Source organism: Cyphomyrmex costatus, unplaced genomic scaffold (assembly GCF_001594065.2).
Source record: "Cyphomyrmex costatus isolate MS0001 unplaced genomic scaffold, Ccosl1.0 scaffold1840, whole genome shotgun sequence".
Classification (NCBI taxonomy): domain Eukaryota; kingdom Metazoa; phylum Arthropoda; class Insecta; order Hymenoptera; family Formicidae; genus Cyphomyrmex; species Cyphomyrmex costatus.
In genome coordinates this window covers 47,617-58,648 of record NW_017275869.1, presented here as the reverse complement: position 1 = coordinate 58,648, position 11,032 = coordinate 47,617, and the positions used below count along the sequence as shown (strand labels likewise).

General features: G+C 45.0%; 1 protein-coding gene across 1 annotated transcript; it reads right to left on the bottom strand.

The window, feature by feature from the left end:
• Positions 1 to 17: 17 nt before the first annotated feature.
• Positions 18 to 3,185, bottom strand: LOC108772337 (uncharacterized; the record flags this gene model as incomplete). Its single annotated transcript, XM_018537858.1, has 2 exons — positions 2,933 to 3,185; positions 18 to 2,804 (listed from the first exon to the last, which is right to left on the bottom strand). Coding segments are annotated over exons 1-2 (3,040 nt in total), but the record flags the coding sequence as incomplete, so codon positions are not given.
• Between the last annotated feature and the right edge of the window lie 7,847 nt (positions 3,186 to 11,032).

Here is an 11,032-nt window from a genome sequence, read left to right as displayed (position 1 = left end):
AGATCTCATGTAGATACATGCTCCGTAAGCAACCTCGCTAGCATCAGCGAATCCATGAAGTTGGAGTTCCACTGCTCTTGCTAAACAGATGTGTCTAGGAAATGCAATGTTTTTTAAGTCAGATATGCTATCCTTAAGTGTTCTCCACGCTGTATGAATTTCCATTGGAACTGTTTCATCCCAAGTTAATTGTAGTTTCCATATATTCTGAAGTAATATCTTGGCCTTAACAATGACTGGCCCTATCAATCCAAGAGGATCGTAATAAGATGCTGTTTGTGATAAAACAACTCGTTTGGTTATCTTAGATACTTCCTGATGCGTTGTCAGTCGGTACAAAAAACAATCTTGTTGTGGATTCCAGAGAATCCCTAATGTTTTGTGTGCCTCCATAAAATCGAAGCACCACTGCTCTTCTTGCTGCTCATTTGTTGGGGATTCAATGAGCTGAGAATGGTTAGAAGCCCATTTGCGTAGCTTAAAACCTCCGCTATTTAATAATTCTGTAATCTGAGTTTTCAATTTTATCGCTTGTTCAAGTGTTTCAGCTCCAGTTAATAGATCGTCGACATAGAAATCTCTCATGACGATATCTGCTGCCTCAGGATAATTTTGTTTTTCCTCCTTCGCTAATTGAATCAATGTACGCGTAGCCAGGTATGGTGCCGAGGACAATCCATACGTTATCGTGTTGAGCTCATAACTTCGAATGATTTCTTGAGAATTATTTCTCCACAAGATCCTCTGATGTAAACAATCTTCTGGATGTATGAGTACTTGTCTGTACATCTTCTGAATGTCTGCTGTAAAAACTATATAGTGCAAACGAAATCTTAGCACAATAGACAGAAGGTCCTGTTGAACTGTTGGACCACTAAATAATGTGTCATTCAATGAGATGCCACTAGTGGTTTTAGCTGACGCGTCAAAAACTACTCTGAGTCTGGTTGTAGTACTGGATTCCTTTATAACAGAATGATGAGGAAGAAAATATCCTTCTTTCTTGTTTACTTCCTTGACCTCAGTCATGTGTCCAAGAGCTTCATATTCCCGAAGGAAACTTCGGTAATCCTCGTATAATTCAGGCCTTGCGTTTAATCTTCTTTCTAAACTTAGCAATCGTCTTAACGCTATCTCATATGACTCGCCTAATTTCTTCCTTTGATTATTGAAAGGTAATCTTACTGAAAAACGTCCAGAAGATAATCTCTTGAAAGTTTCCTTATAATGTTGTTCACATTTCTCATCTTCCGGTGATAATATCCGTTTAGCTGGTAGCTCTTCTATTTCCCAGAATCTTTGCACAGCATCGTCCAGTGTACCTCGAGAGATATGGCATAAACTAGTTGTTAGAGGTTCAAGAGAATTAATCTTGCCAGAAACTATCCAACCGAACTTCGTTTTTTGTAATATAGTTGAACAAGAATTTAATTTAATCTGTCCTATACATAGTAACTGATAGAAGTATTCAGCGCCAATAAGCATATCAATATGCGACGGTCGATCAAATCCAGGATCTGCTAACCTTACATTTTTAGGAATGCCAAGTGATTCACGATCAATTGTCCTTGACGGTAAAAAATCTGTTAACTTACGAATAACTAAACAATTCAGCTTAAGTGTGAATGCATCAATTCTGGATTTGACGATAACATTTGTCGACAACTTAATTTGTGAAAGTGTTTCTCCAATTCCCTTGACGGGAACATTTACATTGGTTTTGAATAATTTCAACTTATCACAACATTGTTCCGCAATAAAATTCGATTGAGATCCCGAATCTAAAACTACTCTACATGAGTGGAATTTTCCTGTAACATCAGCGATATCTACTACGGCTGTAGATAATAAAATGTGTGAAGTGTCACTCAATTGTGAACTTAAAATCTGATTAACTGGTTTAGAATCTTGAGTCTTGTTTTGCTCTTCCTGATAAGCATTCTCTCCGCTTGCTGTATGAGTATCTTTTGAATTAAGCGGGTGTAATAAAGTATGATGCCTACGATCACACTTCCTGCAACTACTTGCTTTACATGCGGAAACCTTGTGATTTGCTCTGAAACAATTAAAGCACAAACCTGCCTTCTTTATAGCATCTGATTTCTCACCTTGACTCATAGCCTGGAACTCTTCGCAGTTTTGTATGTTGTGATTCTTTCCACAAACATGACACTTAACCTTACTCTGTGTTTCAAGTAACGCCTGCTTTGGTTTACTTGATGTTACCTTATTCGCATTTAATTGCTTTTGATTCGCTGCATTCGCAGCATCCTTGGGTATCGCTTCTAAAACATGACATCTATTACGCAAGAATTTTAAGTATTGTTCTAATGTGGGCATCTCTGAGCCATCTAGAGATTTCTCCCATTCCATCTGTGTTTTCTTGTCTACCTTTGAACCTATCAAATGTAAGAGTAATGCATCCCAGCCAATCACTGGCTGCTCTAAAGCCTGCAAAGAATGTATGTGTTTAAGTGCAGTGTCGATCAAAGTACTCAAACCCAGTGAAGACTCTTTAGTTACAACTTGCAAATCGAATAATGCTCTAACGTGATTTTGAATGATAATGCGTTTATTGCTATATCTCTCTTTTAATAAGTTCCATGCGATTTCATAATTCTCTGCAGTTGAAGTTAATGACTGAATAATGTGAGCTGCGTTGCCCACCAAGCATGATTTCAAATAATTGAACTTTTGTACTGTCTGAATTATTACGTTACTGTGAACTAAGGCATTGAATGTGTCTTCAAAACTTAACCACTCCTCGTATTTGCCATCAAATTTCGGCAAGTTTATATGGGAAGCTTAATACCATTGTTATTTGACGTTAAGTTTCATAATTGAGTCAGTATTGCTTGCATATCTGTATTAGGCTGAGCATCAATGGTCGAAGCTACACTGTTTCTTCCAGAATCTAATTGGTTTTGCGCACTTGCTATGGCCTCGTAATAACTATCCTCAAATAGTTGTCTAGATGCGTCATCATTGGCATTTTCAGCTAATTCGATTGCCATATGCACTTCTTCAAATTCTGCGAGCAGAAGATTTGCCCTTTCAAGACGAACCTTTAAGACATAATAATCGCGATCGTGTACATAATCGTCTAAGAAAGTTTTAAATCTCGTGAGAGATGCTTTAACTAGACCGCGACGCTTCTTTAACCTGCTCAACTCGTTTTCACCCATTGTGTATTATTTCTGAAAATGCCTCGTAATGACGCTGACTTCTATACTAACCTTAATGGTGTATCTTATTTGCCTTACTGTATTTCTCAAAGTATCTAAACGTTTCACCTTAATGTGGTAATCACGTTAAAGGTATGCTTGCTAAAACGTGTATCCGTAGCTCTATATCCGATGTATCCGTTGTTCGTTATTCGTTGTATCCTGTGTCCGTTATATTCTGACTCGAAGGACCAAAAAATGTTCCGACTTAACCAAACTGTAAGTCTTGCCACGTATGCCACTCTTCGTATCAAATGTTTGCGTACGTGCGATCCCCGTTAAATTAATAACCTTTGATCTTGTTGAAAATGATATAATCTTTATTGATTTGACTACAAGAATACGTCTTTTTTTTACAAGAAAAACTGAGAGCACATGTCTCCCTTTTAACGAACGAAAACTTAAACTTAACTGACTAAACGACAATCTAGCGCCACCAACAATTTGTGTACATCAGCGCCGCCCGCTCTAAGCGCCATACATCTAGCGCCATCGACTCTAAACGTAATACAATGCATGCTGGCGCCAAGAAAATTAAAACAAGGCGCGAAATCTAAACAGCCTCCATTTCTAAGGAGAAATATGTAGTGGCTCTACTATTTGATATCTCGGGAAGGGTCACCAGACGTTATCTTTCGATAACGTCTGGTGGCCCTTAGTCCTAAAGGATCGAGAATGTCTTAAGAACATCTTCGAAGTTCTTAGGAACTATTTCCAGAATAGGGAAGTGTGTCTTTCGATAGGCGATAATGAGGTTTCTAAACAGGCAACAAGGGGATGCCCGCAGGGGTCGGTCCTAGGACCAACCTGTTGGAATATAATGATTTACTCAAATCGTTAGAGGAAACAGCCGAGGGTCGCTTCATTGCATATGCAGACGATTTGATTATATTAGTAAGCGGTGACTCTCGAAAGAAAATAGAAACGGAAAGCGAGATTCTGACAAATCAAATAGTGGAATGGTGTAAATTGGCCAAACTTCAGATCTCCGAGCGAAAGACGGAGGCAATTCTGCTTAAAAGCAACGAAATACGAAGGGCCAATAGGGGAGGAAGGCGACCGGACAGGAAACTTAAAGGGAAGAAGGCCAAGGCAAACTTTAAGAGTAAATCACCCACCATAAAAATAGGTGGATCGAAAATCAAATTTAAAGATTCAGTCAGGTACCTTGGTGTTCACTTCGATAGAGGCATGAGAGTGACTACGCATTGTAAGTATCTGAGCGATAAGGTAGGTGTAATATTTGATAGACTAGGGAAATTGGCAAAATCCCAATGGGGACTTAAGAGCAGAACATTGAGTATAATTTACCGGGGAGTGTTCGCCCCGATCGTCGCGTATGCGGCTGCGGGGTGGACGGACCTGTGTACACAAAGAGACACTAGAACACTTAGGGCTGTACAGCGCAAGGTCCTTTTGTCCCTAACAGGGGCGTACCGTACAGCATCATGGGAGTCTCTCTGCGTTGTAGCTGGGCAGACTCCTATTGACCTATTATTGATACAGCGAAGAGCACTCTATGATATTAGGGAAGATAGAGATACAACCATAAACGGAATATTAGTCAAGGGGGACTCTGAGAATGCGGAAAAAAGAATCAAATTAGAAATCGTTAAAATGTGCCAAAACAGGTGGGAAACCACTATAAAGGGTCGAACTACACATCTTTTCTTCAGTGAAATCCGAAAAAGACTAGAGGCAAATTGGGTAAAGACCAATTACTGGATTTCGCAAGTTCTCACAGGGCATGGCAATTTTCAGATGAAACTCAAGTCGCTAGGGCTGGTTGAATCAGGCTCGTGTACACGCACCGGCAGAAATGCTGTCCCTCGGCGTTCGGCTGCAAATTTACAAATGCATGGAAAGCTATTACAATGAATCTCAAAATTACACGTAATGTTGTAATTATGCACAACAATTTTTTACAATATTAAAACATTTTGTGTGTAATAAAAGTATTATTATGAATATTGACAAGCGAAAGACACCGGAGTATCTCATTCGTACTAGTAACAAATGTGTGAGACAGCGAAAGGACACCGCGAGCAGGCATCACGTCCAATTACGCTTTCTCTCTCGATCGTGCGCCTTGCGCTAAGGATAGAATATCGGAGCACGCCCCACTACTTTCTCCCTCCGCGCTCCACGCCTCCTCCGCGCTCCCAATAACACGTACGTGTGCGCTCGGTACGAGTGTGTAGCGCCGCGCGCCTAACGCCGAGGGACAGCATTTCTGCCGGTGCGTGTACATGTGGAGCCTCGGAAGATGCGGTCGAACATTTCATCATGAAGTGTCCTCTATACGAGCCTCAGAGGACGATCTTAAAGGAATATGTCCCTGCAGATAAGTGGATATTGCCCGAGGCGACGCACTCTTTAGCGTCAAATGCTGAGGCATTTAACATACTAATGGACTATGCAAAGGAGGCACTATGGATCAAGCAACCTCAAGTGAAGGACTAGATTCAGGAACCACTCATCCAAGATGAGTGTAGCCTTGGTAACGAGGTATAAATGCCTGCGCTTGGGACCCTACAATCATCAAGGAAAACCAGGCGCGGGTTGTGATCATACATATTTATGAATACACGTACCTCGGAGTGGTTTAGGGAAAATTATTATTATTATTATTATTATTATCATGCAGTTAATTAATAATTAATTAATTAAAGTTTACAGGATCAGGGCGTGCGTCTGGGTCGAGACGTTCATGTGAGCGGGCCTCCCCGTGGTTCCCCGTGGACACGACACACCTCAACGGGAAACGCAGATGAGGGGTGTCGTGACAAAACTGCTCACACCTGCAGAATCGCCCTGCAGGAGCTGCTGGATTTTTCCATCGCCCGAACCTTGGAGGTGCCATTTCGCTGGCAAGTAGTCTCAGGTGAGTTGCATATGCCTTTATGGGCGAGGTGGCATGTTTGCGCCCGATTCGTCGGGTCAAGCTCACACTAAACTGTCCCTATCCCCCTATGAAGCGCAGAGGGTCGCCCTGCGCGATATGGTCAAGGATGTTGACTGGACTTGGCCTCAAGTGACGCCCGTCTTGGTGTCAACAAAAGAGGTACTCTCCATTTTAGTCGACTTTAGTAGGAAATCCCTTTGGTTAAAGGGTTACGAAAATGTAGCTAGAGAATAGGTCCCCTGCGAGCGTAATATTAGACTAGATGTATAAGCATGCGTAATCAAGCGAAATAAGGTAGTTCTGGGCCATTCACCTCTACGTGTCGGAGCGTGGAAGCATGGGAACGCAATCCCGTAACCTTCACCGGGGAACTGCGCGACCGAAAGGTTAGGTTTCAGGTTAGCTGGGAATAGGCAGAGCTCATCCAACCCTACATCCAATGGGGCCGGTGCCACACAATTGTGTGGACGATATCGGCTTCATCCCTTCCTCTACTACCCATCCTTATCCAACAGGGTCAGGGCGACTGTCCAGGATCGGGACTGTGTGAGCGTACCTCCCCGTGGTTCCCCGTAGGCGTGACACGTGAATGGGTGCAGGGGCTAGGGGGCGGTAGCGGGCCCCAAATCGGAGACCGCGCCGCCGCCACACCGGGAGTTTGGCGGGTGGTTGCGCCATCCGGTCACGGTCGCGGCGAAACCGCTCACCCTGTGTATACGTCCGCACAGGCGCTGCTGGGTTTTTCCATCGCCCGTCTCGGGGCGGTTCCGTTGGAAAGTGGAGGACATTGTTGCGTATGCCCGCATGGGCGAGGTCGCAAGGGTTACCTCTCCTTCGGGAGGGGGCCCGTACAGTGAATGTCCCTATTCCCCGGGGGTGACGTTTGTCGTGGTTGACGTGACCTTGAGCTTCCGTTCGGTGGTTCTCTGGTGCAGGGATCGTGGCTCGTCTCCCGCAGCCGTGCATCCTGGCTTGCCGTACCGCCGGCCTGGCCCGCTGGGCCCTTGGTCGCTCCCGTTCGGAGACGGGGACTCCTTGGGCCGGGGGCTGGTCATGGCGCGGGCGGCGGATTCGCTGGTCCCTCGCTCGGATGTTGGGCCTTCTCGGTCCCTTGAGCCGCTCTGTGGGTGGCTCTTCGGGTCGGGGTTACAGGCTTTCTTTTCCGCTTGCAGGTGTGATTGCGAGGGTGGGCCGTTCGCTAGTCCCTTGCGTGGGGGTTAGTCGTCCTCTCGGTCCCTCGAGCCGCTCAAGAAATTGACGGTATTATGAAGCGGTTCCTGGGAGACCGGTGGATGGCCTTCCTTCGTGTTTAGGCGAGACTGCGAACGGCTTGCTGGTCCCTCCAGCGGTTGATGGCCTGACCTGTCCTTGGGGTCGCACTCGTGTGGCTCTTTGGAGCCGGGGTTCGGGCCTTCCTTCCGTACGTAGGCGTAATCGCGTATGCCAGGATGGATTGCAGGCAGATGTCGGGATTTAATGCGAATACAAAGCCTCTCAAGTTCAAGTCACGTACCTATCTTCTCGTGGTGCCCCTGAGCCCTCTCTCGTGGAGAAAGGTGGCTGAATGGTGTCGTGGCGTTTCACATACCCTTTCCTTCCCGTCGGGGTGTCCTGCTTCGACATGGGCTCCCCCGGCAAACATCCTCCCCTCACCGCAGCATATTCCTTCCTTCCGCTCACTCCACTGCCTCTTTTGGCGGGAGCGTGGGCGGGTGTTGCGGTTAGTGCCCTACCGTGCCCGTCGTCGCCTGCCCGACTGTGTCGGTCCTGACCTGCCGATCCCCCGGTGTATCTAGGCTTGGAGACGTATAGGAGGCTGTACGGTTCTTGACCTCCCTTCCACCATTTAATATATGTCATATGAGTAATTTTAATCTTGATAGTCAGGTGAGGAGTGCTCGTCGGGCCATCCGCTTCCGGCCGGACGAGCCAGCTTTTTCGGAAGTGGTGGGGGCCTCTGTCGCCGGGTCGAGCGTGGGTCGTGTCTCGGGTCCGGTGGTGGCCTCCGCTTCCTCGGGAGCGCCTCACCGGCCTGCGTCCCGACGGTCCCGCGGCCCAAACGGGGGAGCGCAGCCCCAGGTCGTCAGTCTTCGTACTGTCCGCGTTGTTTTAGAAAGGTGTGATAGGATCACTACATCGGGTAGTGAACGGAACGCGTCGCGAGATGTCCGCATAGTCTTAGAAAGGTGCGATACGATCATTAGATCGGGTGGTGAGAACGTATCGCGAGATGTAATTAGGGAAAAACCGGTAATGCGCACGGTTCATAAACGAGTTAGATTCGCGAGCCCCATCTGGTCCCACCCGGAGAGTAGTGATAATCAACACAGCGTAGACGCTTGTAGACGGACCGACCGGAATGTTAATCGAAGCGCGAGTTCCACGGGATCTAGAAAACGGATACTGCAGCTGAACATGCGTTCAGCGGTGGAGGTTAGGCAATTAGCGTTCGAAAAGCGTCTCGACGTCCTGTTATTGCAGGAGTCATACGTTAAGAGACAAAAAGATACCCATATCTTTTACGGATTAGGAAGGAGTATTAGGGTGGTCGCAGTGCACTCACAACGTCCGTGGGCGGCTGAGGCTGTCAGCAATCCAAATTTAAATCTCTTGTTTATCTCGCAGCTTAGCACCCCGCATTGCGTGTGCGCGGAAGTGCAGGCTCCCGGCTTCTCATTCTAAGTCGTATCGTGCTACTTCTAGTACAGCGACGAGATAGAGGAGCACCTCAGGCACCTCGAAATGGTGTGTCATTCCCTGAGGGGGAGGAGATTAGTTATCGCGGTTGACGCCAACGCGCGGTCGTCTCTCTGGGGGAGGGGGGTTCCACAGGCCACAGATAAGAGGGAGGAAAAATTCGAGGAATTAATTCAGGCGTTCAACATCCAGGTTATCAATGACGCGGCCCAGCCTCCCACCTACTGGACCGCTGGTGGATCGTCGTATATCGACGTGACGCTGGCGTCTCCGGCCATGAACCAATTCATCGGTGAGTGGAAGGTTAGGGAGGACTAGACGTCTAGTGACCACAACTCCGTGGATATTGGGGTGAGGGCACCGAGGATCTCGGACAATGATCGGGGACCCGAGACCAACCGGTTCTCGTCGTGCTGATTGGGATAAGTTCTCCGAGAGCCTGAGTAGCCTGTCGGAGGCTAGACACGGAGCCATCGACCTGAGCTTGGCAGAGGACATGGAGACGATAGCACGAGAGCTCGCGGTGGTGCTGAATAAGGCCTGCGAGTCCTCGATGCCCAGGAAACGTATATTTAGGAGATCCAACCCGTGGTGGACTAGGGAGCTGACTATTCGCAAAAAGTCAGTGTATAGGTTAAGACGTGAAGTCGTCCAGAGGCGAAGAGAGTCGAATCACCAGGAGCTGCGCGATAAGTACCGCTCGTCTTTGCGGGAGTATAGCAGGGAGGTGAAGAGGGCCAAACTCGAAAGCTAGTTCCTCCAGCTTTCGTTATGTCGCACGGCAATTCGGACGGCTGGGGCTTCGTTTACAAGCAACAGGCGGAAAAGCTCCTAGTTGAGAGGGCGCTTAGCGCACTCCGGCGTGGCGAAGGCTACACTATGACCTTAGAGCAAACCGCCGGCAACCTTCTGGATGTGCATGTCCCCGATGATAGGGCCAGTGAGGACACGCCGCAGCAGAGTAATATTAGGAATAACTCGCGAGAATTCCCAGAAACGGCGTTAAAAAATAGATTGCAAAGATTGTGATGCTTCGTATGTGGGACAGACGGGTAGACAATTAAAAACAAGAATAAAAGAGCACCGTAATCATATTAATTGGAATACCCCTAATCATTCAGTAATAACGGATCACAGATTAACATTTGAACAAGATTTTGATTGGAATAACGTTTTAATTTTGGATGAAGAACCATGTTATGGAAAAAAAATAATTTCTGAAATGGTTAATATTAAAAAGCAAAAGAATAGTTTAAATTTACAAACGGACACTATTGGCCTTCACGATTCCTATACACCAATAACAAACAAGATATGACTTTGCGTCACCGATGTCAGTTGAAAAATTATATCACGTTGTTCATTCCACGTATGTCTTTCGTATCGTGCACACTGATTTATACATATTTGATTCTTCCATATAGAAGAAATAATTTTTAAAATTATACACACCAATTGACTTGTTTTTTCTTTTTATATATACGAATTCTCTGATGAGTTATGACTTCATACATAGTTCTTCAATTTAATATTTTATCATAGATTGTTTCTCATTTTTGCGTTTTAATTTTTATAGTTTGAACCAATGATAATGAAGGATTGCATTCAGTCGACCAACTACATTATAACAGTTGATTTGTCGAAGTTTTATTCATCGGAGAATTCTTAACTGGAACATCCACTGCGTATCTATTTTATTTTTATATTTTTGATGTTGAAGATCTGAAGATGGCTCAATATAGAAGCCGAAACATGTAATTCTAATATCAATAACATATTATATTGTTAAGAACACCAATCTTCTATTTTATCTTCGTAATAAAAATTTTTTTTTTAAATTGACATATAAGATTTGTTTTAATTTTTTACTATTATGCCCTTTATTCATTTTTTAATTTATTTATTAACAAGAGTACTTTATACATAATTTTATATAATATTAGAATAAATTATCAGATTTAGATTTTAAATTGTAATTTGTGACTCTTATTCGACCTGTTTAACTTATTAATTATTAAATCTGGAGACACGGTAGTGTCTCGGCGCTAAGCCAAGCGCGCGACACTGCCGTGCCTCCTTTACGCGACACGGAGAATTTTCGGGGTCGAGATGATCAGATCTCAGTAACGACTGAACCGATCAAGTTCTACATATCCTCAATCGACAGGAAAAACTTAAATTGTATGATAAAAGTGCTTTCATTTTT